The 20,978-nt window shown below is 40.9% G+C and overlaps 1 protein-coding gene across 2 annotated transcripts in view; it reads right to left on the bottom strand.

The window, feature by feature from the left end:
- Positions 1-1,107: 1,107 nt before the first annotated feature.
- The window catches only part of ANXA7 (annexin A7), a 57,049-nt gene continuing 37,178 nt past the window's right edge, over positions 1,108-20,978 (bottom strand). Inside the window, exons 6-13 of one of the 2 annotated variants that reach the window (XM_077822671.1) lie at positions 19,790-19,892; positions 19,386-19,480; positions 14,134-14,247; positions 11,343-11,513; positions 8,160-8,330; positions 7,915-7,990; positions 3,569-3,681; positions 1,108-1,476 (exon numbers count right to left, since the gene is read on the bottom strand). In XM_077822671.1, coding sequence (XP_077678797.1) covers positions 1,354-1,476; positions 3,569-3,681; positions 7,915-7,990; positions 8,160-8,330; positions 11,343-11,513; positions 14,134-14,247; positions 19,386-19,480; positions 19,790-19,892 — 966 coding nt within the window. In that variant the 3' untranslated portion in view covers positions 1,108-1,353. The remainder of the gene's footprint in view (positions 1,477-3,568; positions 3,682-7,914; positions 7,991-8,159; positions 8,331-11,342; positions 11,514-14,133; positions 14,248-19,385; positions 19,481-19,789; positions 19,893-20,978) is intronic. The other variant, XM_077822672.1, reaches the window with a different exon arrangement.

Raw genomic sequence — 20,978 nt, 5'->3', positions numbered from 1 at the left:
ACCAAAGGCCCCTCAGGCTTCTCAGCTGAGATTGGGGTCCAAAGCTCCCTGGACTTCTTGCCCCAGCTTGGGGGGGTTGCTTTCTTGTCAATTTTGTGTTTTCTGCGGTGAAATTGACAAGACAGCCACTGTAAGGAACACAGTGTCTACAAAAACATTGCCCTGCCCGCAACTACACTGACACAAGCCTTAGGTCTCTTGTGGTGGTGCAGTTAGGCACTTATATCAGTGGGAGGATGGCTGTAGTGTAGACCAGCCCTAGGTTTCCCGGAAATTTTTTCCCCCAGTTTGTGTCTACACGTTTTTAAGGGGAACTGTCAAGTTAAATCACTTAACATTTTTCCATGTTACTAAGAACTTCAGATTTTCTTCCTACCATTTATGCTAATGCTTCTACTTTGAGCATTCCATGTGTCTGTCCATACAAAAGGAAGTATAGTTTGCCTTTTAGCACACAGCTTTGGGTTTAAACATTCCCATGTAGTGTTTTACATTTGTTTAAGACGACCCAATAATGGCTTTTTTTTTAAAATAGCCTGTCCAGTCATTCATCTGAGTAAACAGGATCTTCCCAAATCTAATCAGTAAGTCCCTTTATCTATTTTTCATTGGCACCATAAAATTAGTTTAGAGTGCACTTGTAATTCCAGGCAAAACAATATCATATCATGACTCATTCAGGCAGGCCAGCAATATTAGCCCATTTCTGATGACTTCCACTCTACAATATTTGCCATGCACACACTTAAACCATTAATACTTGGACTCAGTCATGTCATATTTTTTTACCATTATTGTGGAAACTGATTCTGTAACATAACCTGAAGTAGCCCACCTCTCCTAGCCTTATTTTAATTTGTAGAGGCTTCATCTGTTGGTTTTAGGTGCGGTTATCGTGCTTTGTCACCCTAAAATGTCAAGGTGGTGATAAGATCAGCTATGTTGCTCTTTTGAATAATTGGCTAAGCAATTTAGTATTGAAGATTCTGTTGCTATAAGTGTCCCAGGACTGTTTTAGTGAAAGGGTCTAATCCCTACCAACCTTTCAAGAAGTGGAACTACTCAGGGCTGCAGAATCTTTGCAGATAAATTACTTGTACTATAATGGCTGTTTGAAGGAAGTAATTTAATGTGGTATCTCAGCTGTATTTTCTGTGGGTCAAAATGACACTGATACTTCAGGTAAATGACAGATACATATTATTTTTATACAGTAAAGTATAAATGTGCTCTAAATTAAGGCAAAATACAAACTCTTAAATCATTCATAATTAGGAAGGCATATTTGGTTATGCAATATTGAAAATCGTTTTTCGTTACATGCCCTTCACTTTGTTAAAATGTAAATCTTTTCTATTGACCAACAATTGCTACCAGCAACTTCCTGTAGTCACCACTTGTGTCACTTGATATCATTGTAGCCAAAGTCTTCTGGTACATCTGCATGAAGAGCTGTTTGATCTGTACAAGATCAATCTGTGTCAAAAGAAAAAGATAAGCATAAAACACTCAACAAGCAATCAGTGTACAATATGGGATCATTCGGTAGTAGAGTAAGAGTCTACTTGCAGTGAACCCAGACAAAACATCAGTTCATTCCCTGTACCCTACAGCAGCCCAGACAATGCAGGCAAAAAGGAAAGAGATGCTCTCTCTGCATGATACCCTCTCAGGATCTCTCAGAGCTCTAAGAGGTTCTGAAGCTAGACGACACTTCTGTAAATGGTGAAGAAGGCTGCTTCAGCCTCTGGGAGCAGACAGACTGAAAGGCCGTCTCCCCAAATTCTCCAGTCCACTTCAACAGGAAAAGCACACCAGGGTCCCTTCCCACTGCTTCTATATGGGTAAGTCACTTTGAAAAAGCAAGAGGCAGCTGTCATACAGTGAAATACTCCTGCATTTCCTCTCCAATTACGTATCAATGGATGAGACATGCAGGGTTAACCCACCACGTCTCAAGAGCCAGCCTGGGGCTCCTGATAGGGAGAGTCCTTCCCAAAAGACAAAAAATAACAACAATAAAAAATGACAGGTTTCAGAGTAACAGCCGTGTTAGTTTGTATTCGCAAAAAGAAAAGGAGTACTTGTGGCACCTTAGAGACTAACCAATTTATTTGAGCATAAGCTTTCGTAAGCTACAGCTCACTGCATCCGATGAAGTGAGCTGAGCTGTAGCTCACAAAAGCTTATGCTCAGATAAATTGGTTAGTCTCTAAGGTGCCACGAGTACTCCTTTTCTTTTTAAGAATCAAAAAGCATCTCATCTCACGTGAGTGCTAGCTCCACCCCCACAAGTAGGGAAGCCTCTTCTTCGGAACATAAAATTCAGAAACAGTGAGGTAAGCTGCTTAACCAGTCCATTTTTGAAACCATGAGGAGGAAGGAGGCAGCCACCGACAAAAGAAACTGAGCAAGCTCAATCATTTCCTCCAACGAAACTTTGAAGAACTTACACAGAAGTGGTAAATTGATGATAAATGGAAAAGTAATAGGGGAATTCTGCACCAGTGCGCAATGCAGAATTTTGCAGAAATGAATGTTGTGCACACAGAATTTCCTTTCTTCCACAGAAATAGGCTGCAGTGCTGCTGGCCACAAGTCACAAATAGAAGACAAGGCGAGGGAGAGGTTCCCAGCATACCCTGAAGGAAGGAGGCAGCGAAGCGTAGGAAACTCCATGGAAGCCCAGATCCCAACATCATGCAGTTTCTCCCTCTGGATCCCTGGGGTCTGGAGGGCAGGGAGAGGAGTGTCTGGGCTCTGTTGGGGGTGGGGGGTTGGGCATAGTGGCTGGGCTCTGGGGAGAGGGGTTGTGGGTGTCTGGCCCCCCAGCTGGGCTGTGTGGGTGGGGCAGAGAAACAGGAACTGGGTTGTCATAGGGGTTTCTTTAACTTTCTACTCCTGGGGGAAATTTTGTATTGTATTGTCTGTATTATTACTGACAAAACAGGTATTCTGAAATAAATTACCAAAATAATTGAAACTGTTGTGATTAGGTAGTGTTATTTTGACAAAGAAATTTTAATACTCTGTGCAGAATTTTTAATATTTTGGCACAGAATGCACCCCCAAGAGTAGGAGGCTCAGCCCTGCAGTTCTATAGGGTCCTAGAACTCAAATATTCTCCCTTCCCTGAATGAAGCAGCAATTCCCTGGCAAAGGATATGGTAATTGCTAGCTGGAGTGGTTCCTTCCCAAATATTCAGACCATTCTCTCATCCCCTTTCACTGTTAATGAAGACTAATTCAAGAAAACAGCTCCCTGGCTGCTAACTTTATAGCAAACAGACCCATGAATTCCAGGAGATTAACAGCACCTAGGCTGGATTCTTGTGAACGGGCTGAAATCTAGACTGCTTTGTGAATATTTGCAAGTGAATTTGTTCAGCTGATTCTCAGAGTAAGAACTACATTTGCATAGACTAATTCTGACAGCTCCATATAGGTGACAAGGAGCGCAAAACGGGTTAGGATACGTTGATTTTTCACTACATGTGCAGTATATATCCAAAATTTTTAAACTTCTGCTTCCTCCTCATTTTTTGGAAAGGAAGAGGAAGATTCTTACCTCACTGCGAGTGACTACAATTCTGACAAGTGTAGAATCATCTGTGCCAGCTCCTTTCATGGAATGGTGAAGTCTCTCGGCAAAAAAGGCTGGGCAATTTAGAGCACATTGCACTACAAGAAAGTGTAGTTACAAGGTTATTTCAAACAATGTATACTGCAGTCACTATTCACATGGTTGTATTTGGTAGAATTAAATAGTTGATCTAGCAGATAGTATACCTGGTATTTTGAAACAGTTCCTCTTATTGCTTTGTGATTCTTCCTCATGCAAGACCCATGCTGGTCACAGTTCAGCAATTTTTTTGTTGGCTAAATTCTATTCTGTGCATCTCATCACATTTCTTTGAGGTTTGGAAACATAGCTGTTTTGTTACTGAATCTTTCAACTTAGGCCTTATTGTCACTGGTAAAATAATTTCATAGCCACAAGAAGTGTTTAAGCTTCACTAAACATGGGTACCTTTTTACACAGGTTAGTAGCCCCATCATTGCTAGTTGGCCAAATCATTTTATAACTCATTTCAGCCATGAAGACAGCACTTTTGACAAGTAAAGAAGCCTTAATTCAATAACAAAAATCATGTAAGGGGACACGTAATTTTAAAAAACAAATCTTTCCAGTGGGTGATTGGTACTGGAATTCAAAGATTTTTACCTCTAGCTTCTTAGCTAGAACTCCAACAGCATAAGTACCAATAGAAAATTATCACCGTTCACTGGCTGGTCTCTGTTCAGTTCCTATTGAATAGGTTTCCACATCACATTATATGAATGCCAATTAATAGGTCACAATTAGTTTCAAGAAAAAAAGTGCTCTCAACAAGTATTGATCTTTTTACAGTGCTTCAAATGGGGCATAGCTTAGAAGGGCTCTGCATAGCAATCTTGTGGCACCAACATAAAGCATAGCTGACGAAAGGACACCACCCTACATAGGTGGCTGATAAAAAGAGTAAGAATGGATTCTACAATATACTGTTAAGAGGTAGAGTCAGGACATTAACTACAACAGCTTAATAATAAAAACAGTTTGGGGTTTTCTAAACTTCAGGAATCCCTTTATTATAAATTATGCTAATGGTTACTCTTTCAAATCGACCATGATTAGGGCCCTACCAAATTCACAGCCGAGAAAAATGTGTCACAGACCATGAAATCTTGCTATTGTAGAGGAGAGGCAGGGCTGGGGGCACCGCATGCAGGGACTCTTACCATGGGCTGGGCTCCCATTGCTAGTCCCTGCCCAGGCTAGGGAGGAACAGGACATCCTCTTCCTCTGCAGGGGCTACTCCCAGAGCAGGGTCAGACCCACCTCTTGGAACCTCCCCCGGCTGCAGGAAGCTCTGTGCCTGGGACAACTCTTGACCCGGGTGGGAGACTGCTGGGAAAACCCAGATGTATAGTAACCCACGCCCCTGTGACCCTCACTTCTATACTGCTGCTGGCAGGGCACTGGCTTTAGAGTTGGGGCCTGGTCAGCCGCCACTGCTCTCCAGCTGCCCAACTCTGAAGGTAGTGCCCCTGCCAGCAGCAGCACAGAATTAAGGGTGGCAATCCCACAACACTCCTACAATACCCATGTGGACCCCCACACACACACACACAACCCCTTTGGGGTTGGGACCCCCATAGTTACCTTAAAATTTCACATGTAAACATCTGAAACCTTGAAATTAACTAATTTTAAAATCCTATTACCGTGAATTTGGTAGAGCCCTTATCATGGTCCATTAGCTTTGTGAACAGTGAGAATAAGAAATTAATCAGATGATGACAGGAAACCTTTAGAAAAACTTTTGCTCCAATTTTCTATAGAACTTGTGATGCTTAAATTAAGATTTTTATTGTAGGTCAAGTAGCTTCTAAATGAAAAATATAGGAATTCCAGCCCGACTTGTATAGTATGTCAGAAAGGACCTCTTGTGAGTCATCTGGGTCAGAGGGGGCCCACACTCCTGTCTTTCCTTAGTGTTTCTGAAAACAAATTTAGCTGTAAGCACTCTATTTAAAAGTGACACCTGCTCTTAAACTCTTTACTCTTCTGTTTAGAGTAGATCTGAGCATTGTGATACAAATTAACATTAAGTACAATGTTCAGTAAATCTGTTCTATGAAGTTAATTCAGAATGAGGGGAACTGAAAAGAGTTAAATATGCCTTACTTGGATTTAGTTTGGAGAAAGCCAGCTTGTTTCAAATTGAGCTCACTGTACTTGAATTATAATCAAAATAAAAGTTCAACTTTTAGTCAGGACTTAGAATACTTCTATTTTGGCAAGTTCTGGGGGTGGTAATATAAAAGGTGAATACATCAAGTAGTTTCAAAACACTTATGACAATTCATAGATTGCTGAGTTGGATTGTCTCTTACCTAGCTTTTAAGGCTGTCAAACAATTAAAAAAATAATTGTGAGAGTAAAAAAATAGTCATGATTAAGTGCAGTTTTAATCCCACTGTTAAATAATAATAAAATACCAATTTAAATTTATTATAGATATTTTAAAATTTTTTTCTACATTTTCAAATATATTTATTTCGATTACAACAGAATACAAAGAGTACAGTGCTCACTTTATTTTGATTACAAATAATTGCACTGTAAAAAAACAGTATTTTTCAATTCACCTCATACAAGTACTGTAGTGCATTCTTTTTATCGTGAAAGTTCAACTTACAAATGTAGAATTATTATTTTTATTTCTTTTTACATAACTCCACTCAAAAACAAAACAATGTAAAACTTTAGTGCCTACAAGTCAAAACATGGAGGGGCATACAAATGTTTAGCATATCTGGCATGTAAATATCTTGCAAAGCCGGCTACAACAGTGCCATGTGAGTGCCTGTTCTCACTTTCAGGTGACACTGTAAATAAAAAGCAGGCAGCAGGATCTCCCGTAAATGTAAACAAACATATTTGCCTTAGCAATTGGTTGAACAAGAAGAAATATAAAGTGAGCACTGCACAGTTCATATTCTGTATTGTAATTGAAATCAATATATTTGAAAATGTTGAAAAACATCCAAAAATATTTATAATACATTAAAACTGGTATTCTATTATTGTGTGATTAATCATGACTTTTTAAATCTAGTTAATTTGTTTGCATGTACAGTAACTCCTCGCTTAACGATGTAGTTATGTTCCTGAAAAATGCGACTTTAAGCGAAATGATGTTAAGCGAATCCAATTTCCCCAAAAGAATTAATGTAAATAGGGGCGTTTAGGTTCCAGGGAAATTTTTTTCACCAGAAACACACAGACAGTATAAGTTATAAACAAACAATTTAATACTGGTACACAGCAATGATGATTGTGAAGCTTGGTTGAGGTGGTGAAGTCAGAGGGTGGGATATTTCCCAGGGAATGCCTTATTGCTAAATGATGAACTAGCAATTGGCTGAGCCCTCAAGGATTAACTCGTTGTTAATGTAGCCTCACACTCTACAAGGCAGCACAAATGGAGGGAGGGGAGACAGCATGGCAGACAGAAACACACACCCTGTGTGTGAGAGAGAGATGCGCACTGCTCCTTTAACAGGTTTCAGAGTAGCAGCCGTGTTAGTCTGTATCCGCAAAAAGAAAAGGAGGACTTGTGGCACCTTAAAGACTAACAAATTTATTAGAGCATAAGCTTTCGTGAGCTACAGCTTATGCTCTAATAAATTTGTTAGTCTTTAAGGTGTCACAAGTACTCCCTTTCTTTTTATTGCTCCTTTAAGTATGCTGACCCCACTCTAAGTACACTGCCTTTTCAAGTTAATCAAGCTGAGACAGCAACTGCTGCCAGGAAACTCCCTCTGTCCTGAGCCCTGTCATGTGTCCCCCTGTTCTATGGAAGATGGGGTAAGCAGGGTGCAGGAGCGGGAAACCCTGACATTAGCCCCCTTCTTCCCACCTCCCCGCCCCCCGCACAGCAAGCAGGAGGCTCCAGTGAGCAGCTCTAAGGCAGAGGGCAGGAGCAGCATTAGTGGGGGGAGCGACAGCTGACCTGCCGGCAATTGATAGCCTGCTGGGCGGCTGCCGCACAGCGAACTTAGAGGAGCGGGGAGCTGATAGGGAGCTGCCGATCCACCCTGGTTCCAAGCCCCCACCAGCTCGCTGCAAAGGCCTGCTCTTCCTGGAAGTAGTGGACAAAGCAGGCGGCTGCCAAACAAGGTTATAAGGGAGCATCGCACAACTTTAAACAAGCATGTTCCCTAATTGATCAGCAACGAAACAACGTTAACCAGGACGATTTTAAGTGAGTTAATGTATTAACTGCGATTAATTGACAGCCCTCCTAGCTTTACCTCTCCAATTAGTCATAAATACCCTCTTTAAAAAAAAGAAATGTCTCTTACCGATAGTCTTCAAGCCATCTTCTACATTTCCAGAAAACTCCCGGCCAATGCTGCTTAACAGATCACGATTGGCAATCTGCACATAAAAATTAAAGGGATTGGGGGAGTTGTTTTTTTTAACATGGGAATGGATCCAAATTCAATCCTGGCATAGGCAGACCAACTCTTCTGAAGTTAATGGAGTTTCACCTGTTTTTACCCCAGGGCTGAACTTAGTTCATAATCTTTAACAGAAAAAATTCTACCTTAGAATATGTTTCAACTGTAGCTTTCAGCTGGGGGAAACTTCTAGTTGCCAGAATCATGTTAAAGCAAGACTCATCAGTTCCAAGTTTCCCTTCACCAGCTTGGTAGAGGCGCTGAGCATCTTCCTGAGCTTTTTGGTAGTTCACTGATTGATTCTCATCCCGATTGCCCTGCAAGTGAAGACATTAGCTGCTCAATCAGTAACACAACATTTTCTGTTCCTCACCACATCTTATAGCCTTGCCAAATGGTTCTCATTCTTCAGCCTGGAAAATTAAACCATAAACTAGACTTGGTAAAGGACCCTTTTATGACAGCTGTTTCCCAATAAGCCTCACTTGTTTTTGGAGGCAGCACTGGAGTGTGCACCAGTTAAATGAGGGTACTAGGAGTCAGAACTCCAAGCCTATCCCCCAGCTCTTCCACTGACACGCTGTGTGACCGTCGAATCTTTTTTGTACTCCTTTGTAAAATGAGAATTAGTCACCTTTGCTGCTCAGGTGAGAGCCTTAATTATTTTTAAAGTGCTTTGAGATCCTCAGATGAAAAGTCCTATAGAAGTACCAAGTATTATGCATATTGTGATGCATGGAAAGTGCTACATATCTCTGTCCACTTGGATAGCGAGCTCATGACTGTTCTAAAATAGTTCTTTGAAAAGGGGCAAGGCTACGGCATATTGGAATTCTGAATTCAAGAGTACTTCAGGCTCTTCAGTTATTAGAAATGGAAGACAAGATATACTCACTATATTCTGAAAGGAAGTAGGTATTAAATTCCTTCTAGCTGCTGCTTCTGGACAGGCATACATAGTCTTTTGTCAGTTTCCTGCCTTATCAACTAACACCTGTGCTTTTAAGTAGCAGTTTGAAAACCTGCCTTTCCATTTATAGTGATTTCTTGTAAGCTGACCATAGAAAGATGGCCTGAAACTCTTACTCTGCAGAGCACAACTTAAAAACCTTAAATCATCTCGGTCAGCAGCTCTGTAACTTGAAATTATCTCATGTTTTTAGCCCCTGCGACTTCTTGATACTTAAATTAAGCAGAAAACAAGGGCTAAGTTTTCACTTAATTTTTCTGTTTCTAGCTCTACTGGTTGCAAAGAACCTTCCAAACATGTTTTCTACTGAGTATGCACGCAGCCTGAAATAATAGCAATAAAAGGCACAATCTGATCCCATTCTTTGAAGTATGGCGTTGTCTCTGAAGCATAATGACTGACTGAGAAAAGATCTGAGGGTAGATTTTCTACAGAAGATGCTTACTTTAGCACCAACAGGACATGCATTAATATCTAATTTCAGACTGTGTGGTGGTGGTACCAGGGAAAGGTAATTTCTGAAGATAACGTTTCCAAACTACTTTTTAATGATTTAAATGAACTAACATCTATATAAGGTTTCAGAGTAGCAGCCGTGTTAGTCTGTATCTGCAAAAAAAAAAAAAAAAGGAGTACTTGTGGCACCTTAGAGACTAACAATTTTATTTGAGCATAAGCTTTCGTGAGCTACAGCTCACTTCATCGGATGCCACAAGTACTCCTTTTCTTTCAACATCTATATAAGTTATATAATGTGCAGATGACCACTAGCTATCATAACGCGTTGGATATATCAAAATAATAAAAAGTCACCAGTGCAACCTTCTCTGGAATTTGCCTTTTTGACTTTACAGAGGCAGGCAATAAAAATCCCCAGAAAATATTTGTGGTAATTAATGCCACAGCTCTCACAAGGGTTGATACACTCAAGAGAACATCAAAGTAGAAATGTCATGGAAGTTTAATTAACTGTAAAATAGCTAGGCTCAAAAAAAAAAAAAAAAAAGGCAATTACAGTCAGAAGAGGTGGGGAAGAATATCAGAGTATCTAAGACTTTATGGAACTGCAAATGAAACAAGGGAAACATCACTTTCATCAACGAAATGGGGGAATGCATTCCCCACATTTTCAGGTCCCACAAAATGCAGCTCTGCTCAAAGTACAAGCTACCACAGAACATGGCTGCTGGTTTACAGCCAATTCGGGGGTTAGATACATGCCAGGTATTATAACATGTAGTGTTTCACCATGTTTAAAATCTGTTTTTATAGGATATTGAGGATAACAACACTGAAAAACTGCATGGTATAACAGTCCCATACATGATCCAGCTGAGTTCATGTACTATCTGCATAGAACGATTTGATCTGAGAACGGAAGGATGAGCAGGAAACTAAAAGAGGGGAAGTGAGTTTTGAGCTGAATGTCCTGCTTAGCATACTCCCATGGATTCTCTCAAGTCTTCTATATATTATGACCTCTATTGTGTTAGGGGGCAGGTTTCTGGGACTCAGTTTGCATTACTTGAGTCCCACTACGTGTTAAACCCTGGTTTGGTCTGACAACGTAAGAAGGACTGCACCCTTCTGGAATCATGTTCTTGAATGATGGTAAAAGTCCCCCGGCTCCAGCATAATTCTGAAGCACTGTTACACCATGATTTGTTCCCATCTAGACTGCAAGGCCAAACTGTGATTAAATGCATTTTTTCAGGTTGCTACAGTGCTGTAACTGGGTAACTCAACTCAGTAGGGATTCCTGGGTAGACAGGACTTTTCAGTCTGTCCCCAGGGAGACTGTATGTTGTCATTCTGCTATAAAGACATAGTCCAGTGCCACATAACTTCTTACAGAAGCTGGCTCTGATTAGGCAAACACAGACAGTTCATTTTGATGATCTCTCAATCATACTCTTCGTCAAGCTATAACAGGGGTGGCCAACCTGTGGCTCCCCTGAGGTTGCTATGCCATCGCTCCTCCCTCCCCCCGAGCCTCCTGCATGCCACAAAACAGCTGATCAGGTAGGGAGGGGGAGATGCTGATGGGCGGGGCTGCTGGTGGGCTGGGAGCGGGGGTGGGGAGCTGATGGGGGGCTGCTGACGTATTACTGTGGCTCTTTGGCAATGTACATTGGTAAATTCTGGCTCATTCCAGGCTCAGACTGGCCACTCCTGAGCTATAAAAACAGGTGAACCTTTTTTAAAAACCGGTGTTTGTTTACTGTAAGCATCTGATACGGAGCTATAACTCCGCTCACCAGTCTGTTCTGTAATAAATGCATGAAAAGTATGCAGCAAGGGTTATACCTTTGATTTACCAACAAACTCGCCATTGTCAATAAAATGCCCTTTGGCTCACCTGGCACATAGATACAAGTAATCGTTCAAAGTGTCCTGAGGTATCTGCTCTGATATCCTGTTCAATGTCTCTTCCAAATTCTGTTTTGTAAGTCCTGACTATGTCTCGAATTTCCTGGTTCGTCCTTGTGCAAAGAATCTCAATCAACACTCTCTCCTGAGTGCCGGCTCCCTATAGGCAGAGAAAGAGAAAGAATTGCTGCAACAAAGCACACTTACCCTTCTTCCTTACAATTTTCTGTGACACTATAAAACCAACTGTTACAATCAGACATTTATTACATTTTGAAACTGTTTTAATATTTCAATTGTAAGAGCAGCATCTGTCCATCCTTTCTGAAAATTCTAAATCCTCTCTGATCTCATTACTCAAAATGTAAGATATGGGTCTGGATTTGTTTTGTTTTTTAAACAACTGTTGAGTTAGGAGTTTTGAGAAACTACTAACAGAGGGCATGAACAATGAGCCAAGCACAGCCAGTTAGAGAAAAGGAAAATTTTAGAAAGGAAATAACGATAATTAAACAGAGAAATGTAGGGCTGCAAGGGACCTCAAGAAGTAATCTAGTCCCATGCCTCTGTGCTGACGCAGGACCACCCTGAAATACCACCTATACCACCCTGACAATCGTTTGTCTAATTGGTTCTTAAAACCCTCCAATGACTGGGATTCCACATCCTCCCTTAGAAGCCTATTCCAGTGCTTACCTATCCTTAAAGTTGGAAGGTTTTTCTTAATATCTAACCTAAACTTCCCTTGCTGCAGATTAAGCCCGTTACTTTTGTCCTGCAGTTTGACTACCTTATTTTATACTGCAAACTAACAATTACCTTCTAATACGCAGTTTGAAACAAAGTAATGTCTTGTCAAAGCAGCATTCGAAACAGAACATGTGTATCTGGATCCTATTTTGCTGAGTTTACAAGTAGTTCTCTGTTCCAAATTTAGCCTCTCCTCCTATATCTGGCATAAGTGGGAGCTTCATTAATATGCCCCTTTTTAATACATACCAAAAAAAATCATACAGCAAATTTTGCTGCACCAGGCCTTCCTGTCACGGTTACCCTTATCATCCCTCTGCCTTTAAAAAAAATAAATAAATAAAGACTCTTCAGGGCAGGAGCCATCTCCTGTTGTTTTTAGGGAGCTTACCACAATGGTTGGTGTCAGTGGTGTCTCAACTGAAATGTGTGCAGGCTCTGCTGTAGTATAAATAAGAGTAAGTCAAGGATGTCTCTTACACCTGCCCTAAAGGAGGTCTTACTGAATCGTACTCCATGTTGTGTAGAAATCTGTAGCTTTTGAAACCTCATCTGTATAAAAACATTTTATATATACACAACTGACATTTTTACCATTCATTCTTAGACAGGATGTACTTAATTATTTCTGCCAGCCCACTGTCCACTCATTGCTGGGCTATGTGGGTTATGATACTAGTTTCCAGTACTGCCCACAAAGTGCTAGCCAATGAAGTGCAGCTAGAGGGGAAACAGCATTAACATATTAACTTTTATTATTATTACTACTACTACTATTACTACCAGCTCACTTGAGTTAAAAATGGAATTTCTCAAATACTTGAACAATTATATGAAATTCACTGACCCCAACACGACAAAGCATTTTAACATTCTTTGGGGCGCAGTGGCCAACCTGTGGCTCCGGAGCCACATGCAGCTCTTCAGAAGTTAATATGCGGCTCCTTGTATGGGCACCGACTCTGGGGCTGGAGCTGCAGGTGCCAACTTTCCAGTGTGCCGGGGGGTGCTCGCTGCTCAACCCTTGGCTCTGCCACAGGCCCTGCCCCCACTCCATCCCTTCCTGCCCCCTCCCCTGAGCCTGCTATGCGGGGAGGAAGGGGAAGTCGCTGATCGACGGGGCTACTGGTGGGCAGGAGGTGCTGGGAATGGGGGTGGGGAGCTGATGGCGGGGTGCTGATGTATTACTGTGGCTCTTTAGCAATGTACATTGGTAAATTCTGGCTCCTTCTCAGGCTCAGGTTGGCCACCCCTGCTTTGGGAAGTCACTTGGAGAAAGATACTCTGTTACCCTTAATGCAGTTTTATTTTGTTCTCTGTGTGTATGTAAAATGTGCTGACTCACAGCTACTCTGTGTCTTTGCATGCATATAGGAAAATAATGGATTTGCATGGAAATTCACTCATGACTCTAAAAATAATAATACAATGGTGCTAGTGTTGCCAGATGGTCAGTACCTGAAACAGGCTTAAAAATACCAACTGCAAATTAACGAGAATAGTTTTAATTGCTCTTTATTTACAGCGAGAAGAGTTTTGGACTTTTTCAAATTTCAGAATGGTGGGCTGATCAAAAGACCTGGAGTTTTAATTGTAGCCTGACTTACCGACTGTGTGAACTGATGTTCTAGCAAACAGTGCAGCCAGGAGAAGTGATCTAACGGCAGTGAAAGTTAAGAGTTGATTCCCCACCTTAAATTTTAATTGGTCTTGGCTCTTTAATATGACCTCTTGGAAGTTTCCTGTTCTGCAGCTGAGGCTAAATGGTAATCTGTTTAGAGGGCTAGAAACTATAAATACAGGAACTTGGATGCTTATAGAAAAGTTATTTAAATCTCCTCCAAAACCCATAGGCTCAAAATGTTTCCACCACGATGATTTTCTACTGGCCTTGTTTATAAGACTTATAAAAAGGACTCTAAACTCTGAAAGAGTTGGGACTAGTCAGGAATTACTAAAACTGCAAAACTGTTGTGTCCTATAACATAGGAGGTGTCTAATTCAGTGTTTTAGTCATGATAAAATTATACCTTCATTGCATGACGTAAACTCCAGGCATCATAATAGGTAGGTGGCATGAACAAGGCTAGTATCAGTTCTTCCATGTTTCCACTTAGTTCAGACTTCAGATCTTTAATTAAATCCTATCCAATTACAAAAATAAGTATGAGGTTACAATACAAATATGTAGTACACGAACAGTGTGGTAATTAGGAAGGGGTTGAAGAGGCAGTATTCAGATGTTCAGATTTGCTGGAGGTTATAGGCTGGGGTTAGGGTTCAGATGATCACTCTAGGCATTAATATTGTTTATTACACTGCTGTAAACTACTGAGCAGTCTATGCAAGATTTCAGACCAAAAAGGCAGAAGTCTCACAGGATTAGTTGATTTTTCAAGATTTCCATTATTTTAGCTAATGAAAAGGTTGTGGCATCTACTGTTTCTGAGAGAACCAGAAAATAGACCCATCTGAATTTTGGATCCAGAATTCAAACATAAACCCTCCTCCCACAAAATTCAAAAGGGGTTTGGATTAGAGGTTCTGGTTTTGGCCAACTAACTATAACTATATTTTGATTATGTACAAAAAATAGCAAGTCAAGTTATATCACATCCACTGCTTTCCCCATATCCACAGAGCCAGTTATCTCATCACAGAAGACAGTCAGGTTGGTCAGGCATGACTTGCCCTTGGTGAATTCATATTGACTGTTCTGATCACCTTCCTCTCCTCTAAGTGCTTCAAAATGGATTCCTTGAGGACCTGCTCCATGATTTTTCAGGGACTGAGTGAGGCTGTAGTTCCCTGGATTCTCTCCTTCTTCCCTTTTTTAAAGATAGACACTATATTTGCCTTTTTCCAATCGTCCAGGAACTCCCCCGATCAACATGAGTTTTCAAAGATAATGGCCAATGGCTCTGCAATCACATCAGCCAACTCCCTCAGCACCCTCAGATGCATTGCATCCGGCCCCATGGACTTGTGCATCTCCAGCTTTTCTAAATAATCCTTAACTTGTTCTTTCACCACTGAGGGCTGCTCACCTCCTCCACATACTGTGCTGCCCAGTGCAGCAGTCTGGGAGCTGACCTTGTCTGTGAAGACCAAGGCAAAAAAAGCATTGAGTACTTCAGCTTTTTCCACATCATCTGTCACTAGGTTGTCTCTCTCATTCAGTAAGGGTCCCACACTTTCCCTGACCTCCTTCTTGTTGCTAACATACCTGTAGAAACCCTTCTTGTTACCCTTCACATCCCTTGCTAGCGGCAACTCCAATTGCGCTTTGGCCTTCCTGATTACATCCCTGCATGCTCAAGCAATATTTTTATACTCCTCTCTAGTCATCTGTCCAAGTTTCCACTTCTTGGAAGCTTCGTTTTTGTGTTTAAACTCACCGAAGATTTCTCTGTTGAGCCAAGCTGGTCGCCTGCCATATTTGCTATTCTTTCTGCACATCGGGATGGTTTGTTCCTGCACCCTCAATAAGGCTTCTTTAAAATATAGCCAGCTCTCCAGAACAGTTTATACACATCCGTGACAGTGCTCCAGTCATGTGAGTTACCCCACCAAGTCTCTGTTATTCCAATCACATCATAGTTCCTTGACTGTCCAAGGACTTCCAATTCTTCCTGTTTGTTTCCCAGGCTTCTTGCGTTCGTGTACAAGCACCTAAGATAACAAGCCGATTGCCCTACTTGCTCAGTATGAATCAGGAGGCCTCCCCTGGTGCACCCTCCTCCTTGTGTTTTCTCCCAGTATCCCATTGCCCCACTTACCTCACGGCTTAGGTCTCCTAATTTTAGATTTCAACCACTACATGGTTTTTACCCTTTGGGACACAGTATTGTAGCGAAGGAACATTAATAAAATATACTAACTGCTCTTTCCCAGCTGGAAAGCACCATGGTCATTCTAGTTTTCTGGTGTGGCAGGACGAATGGGTTAACTACTATAGCAAAAGGGAAGTTCAAGAGCATGTTAGCTTCCTGGCAAATGAGTGAAACATCCTTGATACACATTAAAACATTCACCTTTCCTCTGGTATTTCAATAAAAACAAAAAAGCTGCTTTCTGTAGCTATTCAGGTTCCATCTACAGCACCCATCCTCAGCAATTCACTTAATGACTGGTAAGTTATTGAAATATGCACGGTCATCTATCTTCCTTCCGTATATATCTGAACGAGTGCTGCTTTTCCATTTAGAGAAGACAGACAATAAGCTATTCTACAGACTGTCAGGTAGGTCAGTCTGTAGAATTCCTGTCACTGCTGAACCAGTGCTGTCTCCTTGTATCTGAAGGTGAAGGCTGTGTTGAAGATTGCATAGTCCATCCCACTAATTAATAGAGACAGAGAAGCACATTGCACTGATACTCTATCTTAGCCCACTATCAGAACTGTTTCAAGGTCTTGGTGCTAATCTTTAACTATGAGACCTACAAATGGGGCGTAGAAGTAGATGGGGAATTGGTTTGCACACTTTTGGGCTTCTTTTTGGTGTATAAAGAAATCTTGAAGTCCTGTATCTGAACATCATTTTTGTTTTGACTCCTTGATTGCCTTATCTTTAGAAATGTCATGTCTGACCTTCCCTGATTCTAACTGTATCTCCAGGGAGGGTTATAAGAGCTAGCTCAGTTGTTTGAGCATTGGCCTGCTAAACCCAGGGTTGTGAGTTCAATCCTTGAGGGAGCCATTTAGGGATCTGGGGCAAAACCTGGGGATTGGTCCTGCTTTGAGCAGGGGGTTGGACTGGATGACCTCCTGAGGTCCCTTCCAACCCTGATATTCTATAATTCTATGAAATCGTTAACTGAAGAATGCTTTATCTTTAACAAAGATACTTTCTTCTATTTCTAATAGAGCACAAAGTTTTAAACACACTGAATACAACTTATGCTTATGCTCACATGAATTGGTTAGTCTCTAAGGTGCCACAAGTACTCCTTTTCTTTTTGTGAATACAACTACTTTCCTGTCTTGAATTAATTAGTATCAGAGGGGGTAGCCGTGTTTGTCTGTATGCACAAAAACAACGAGGAGTCAGGTGGCACCTTAAAGACTAACAGTTGCATCTGAAGAAGTGGGATTTTTAGCTTATGAAAGCTTATGCCCAAATAAATCTGTTAGTCTTTAAGGTGCCACCGGACTCCTAGCTGAATTAATTAGGTTTCATGCATTGATAGCTATAGGGTCATAATTGTTCTAATTCTCCAACTGCCCCTAGAATTTTTTTTAGGAAAAACAGAGTAGATAAAATCTTAATCTCAACCATAAGACATGTAGAAAACGTATTTGATTTTAAGGAAAAACAAATTTGGGCCTTCTTTATCTATCGAAGGACAAAAAAGGGGCACTGACCCAATTTTCTTTTCCTGGGCATGTTGTCTTTTAAAGTTTTCTATGCACGAAGGCCTAGCTGTTTCAGACTACTCTGCTGCAACACCTGCCTCCAAATTGTGATCAACAGGGATGCTGTTGCTGACAAAGCATGATACCTAGCAGTCATGTGACAAACCCATACCTAAGGAACTCCCCAACACCACACTTGAGGGCAAGTAACAAAAATGAAGACAGATCTCCTTCCTTTCTCTCAGAGTGGCACAGCAACGTGCACCAGGAGAGCTAATCTTTTCAAAGTCCTCTCCATACTGCTAGCTTCTCCCCCACTTTTTTTGAAGTCTCAACTCTGGGGGGCAAGTTTCTCACTTGGTTTCTCACTCACAGCACCTAGGCACAACAGGGTTTCAGTCTTGGTTGTGGTTTCTAGGCACTGCCAGAGCACAGAAGTAATTTAAAAGGAACATTTTTACAGATATAATATGGATATTCTTTCCCTATTTGTAAATTACAAATATTTCAATCAATAATATTTCTGGCTACATGTTCCTGAGAGAAAGGTAATATTTTAGCAGTTACAATGCTTGCCCATTTTTAGGATCTAAACTCTTTTCAAGATTTCCAGGGTGGTTTCTTTTTCCCCGCCATCCCACAAAGCTTTTGTTCTCATCTTCCCCGAGACACTATCACTAAAATAATATTATGGAGTTAAATGTCATGTGATGCAGCACAGTAGCTAAGTGACACAGTAGCTCAGCAGACTCCTGAAAAATTCCTCATTTAAAGCCCTACACTCCCTTTTTGGGGGGCAAAAATCAGAGAAAGTGGCAAGAAATGTCTAAACTTTTTTGATCACCAGAAAAGGCCAACTCCACCAAAGCAGATATGAAAACTTTGCAGCCTGTTTCCTGGAACTCAAAGATGATGGGTCATGACAAACAAATTAGCTGCCAGGAGTGTGCAAAATGGAGAGAGCAGAGTTTACTATATATAATGCATATTTACCACTTGTTCAGTGACAAGGTACACTACGACAATAGTATCAGACTGGTCTTATAATCAGGACCCAGTGCAAAGGTTAGTCACAAACTAAATGTTTTATTATTTTATTTCCTGTCCTCAGAGCTCAAATTTTCTTTTAAAATATGTTATCTAAATCTAACCATAGTTGTCCAATGAGGCTTACTCTGTGGTGCTTAGAGTGTTAGACTATGTTTGTTTTAACTTTAATATGAGTAAACCAAGTGAAGTTGAATTACTTCACTTGGTTTACTCATATTAAAGTTGAAACAATCATAGTCTAACACTGGTTTGAGTGTAACAGTTTTACAGAGTTTGCTTATACCATAAATTACCCTGTATAACTCAGATCCTGCTCCATGTTACCACCACCTATAGTAGGCTATCCTCCACGGTCAATTCTTGAAGTTTGTACTTAAGTAGCAGTTTTGCCTGAGTAAGGACTTTAGGGTTTAGACCCCAGTCTCTCTAACTGCATGTAAATAGTTTGTCTTTCATGGAACACTTTACACTGATTCTTGCTGAATTTTGTTCCATTAGTTTCAGAGTGTCTTTCCAATTAATCAAGATCACATTCCATACGTTAATATTACCTGCTAAAGTATTTCTGATGTCTTCCACATAGGTATAGTTTGAATTTCATTATGTTCTGCCCTTCAAATAATTAATACAAATAAAGGAAACTTATTGTTTGGTCATGGAAAGACAGTGCTTGAAGAAATCCCACCAATTGTCAGGGCTGTACTGAAGTTCCTGGAGCTACTGGTAGAACAAGGAATGTAGCTAAGCGTACACAGAAATTTTAAAAACAAAAATTGGGTGCACTCTACCTGGGACTAAAATACCATTACAGACAACCAGGTTTGCTGTATCACTGCCAATTTGTTTATTGGTTAGAAGAGTAACCAATGAACATACCTTGCCATACATCGTCTTGAAAGCTGCCTTGATTTTTTGCCTTTGATCGTTAGAGCGATTGGACACAACATTAATGATAGCCTGCTCATCCGTTCCTAGGAAATAAAAAGGCAATTTCTTACAAGAAATTAAACATCATCCTCCAAAACTGTTCATTTTTACAATTTTTAGAGTTTTGACAAATACAGTGCAAATTTTTATACACATATATACATAAAAATTAAAAATGTTGGACAATATATATGCTTAAAGGGTACAGTTTTCAAAAGCACCAACTGAGAATTAGGAGTCTGAAATTTTTTTACCCAAGATCTATACAATTAGAAGAAAAGAAAAATGCCTTTAACTTTTTGGCTAATAAACATAAACTCTGTAGTAATCACTAAATACAGATCTTCTCTTACCAAATCCCTTCATAGCCTTGCGCAGTATTTCTGCATCCCTCCCAGCATCGAAGTTGGGCGCAGCTTGAATTGTGCCCTGAGTACTTTGAGTCATTGCTGCAGGCTAAGAGTGAACGAGTTATGCATTACCAGCCAATTTACATAATGCAAAGTACTAACTGAATGTAGTGTTAAACTTTACAGTTAATATTTCAGAGAGACACGCAAGGAACTTGTCTAAGTTTTACCACACACTCCTGGGGAGAGGAACAACCTCTTAACAGTTAGGAAGGCATTTTATCGCAATTAACAGTCTTGATCCACTAGTGCCATATTAACACTGTTTTGCGCAGTTGCATTGCTGAGGATGTATTCTGGATGCAAACTCAGTGACCATTTAGGACAGAACTGTTCTTTCCAATACATGTTGCTGATCTCTAGGGAGTATTCTGGATGTAGAACTTTCACTGAAATCAGTGGGCTTTCCAAACAGACCACATGCAGAATACTGAAGAAAGCTGCTGTGTGGGTTAAAAAAGACTGTGACTCTTTTTGCATAGACAGAGTTTCCAAAAGCAAGCTACTAGAGGGCAGATCCTTTCAGCCTAAGTAGCTGACCTGTGCACTGGGGATTCTGCAGGGGCTTAATAGAAAGGAATCCTCCTCTCAGAGCACACTGAATCATAGAATATCAGGGTTGGAAGGGACCTCAGGAGGTCATCTAGTCCAACCCCCTGCTCAAAGCAGGACCAATCCCCAATTAAATCATCCCAGCCAGGGCTTTGTCAAGCCTGACCTTAAAAACTTCTAAGGAAGGAGATTCTACCACCTCCCTAGGTAACGCATTCCAGTGTTTCACCACCCTCCTAGTGAAAAAGTTTTTCCTAATATCCAACCTAAACCTCCCCCACTGCAACTTGAGACCATTACTCCTTGTCCTGTCCTCTTCTACCACTGAGAATAGTCTAGAACCATCCTCTCTGGAACCACCTCTCAGGTAGTTGAAAGCAGCTATCAAATTCCCGCTCATTCTTCTCTTCTGCAGACTAAACAATCCCAGTTCCCTCAGCCTCTTCTCATAAGTCATGTGTTCCAGACCCCTAATCATTTTTCTTGCCCTTCGCTGGACTCTCTCCAATTTATCCACATCCTTCTTGTAGTGTGGGGCCCAAAACTGGACACAGTACTCCAGATGAGGCCTGGTGTGTCT

The sequence above is a fragment of the Eretmochelys imbricata genome, chromosome 7 (assembly GCF_965152235.1).
Source record: "Eretmochelys imbricata isolate rEreImb1 chromosome 7, rEreImb1.hap1, whole genome shotgun sequence".
Classification (NCBI taxonomy): Eukaryota; Metazoa; Chordata; order Testudines; family Cheloniidae; genus Eretmochelys; species Eretmochelys imbricata.
The sequence above is the reverse complement of the archived record's forward strand: the minus strand, read 5'-3'. Positions and strand labels throughout refer to the sequence as shown.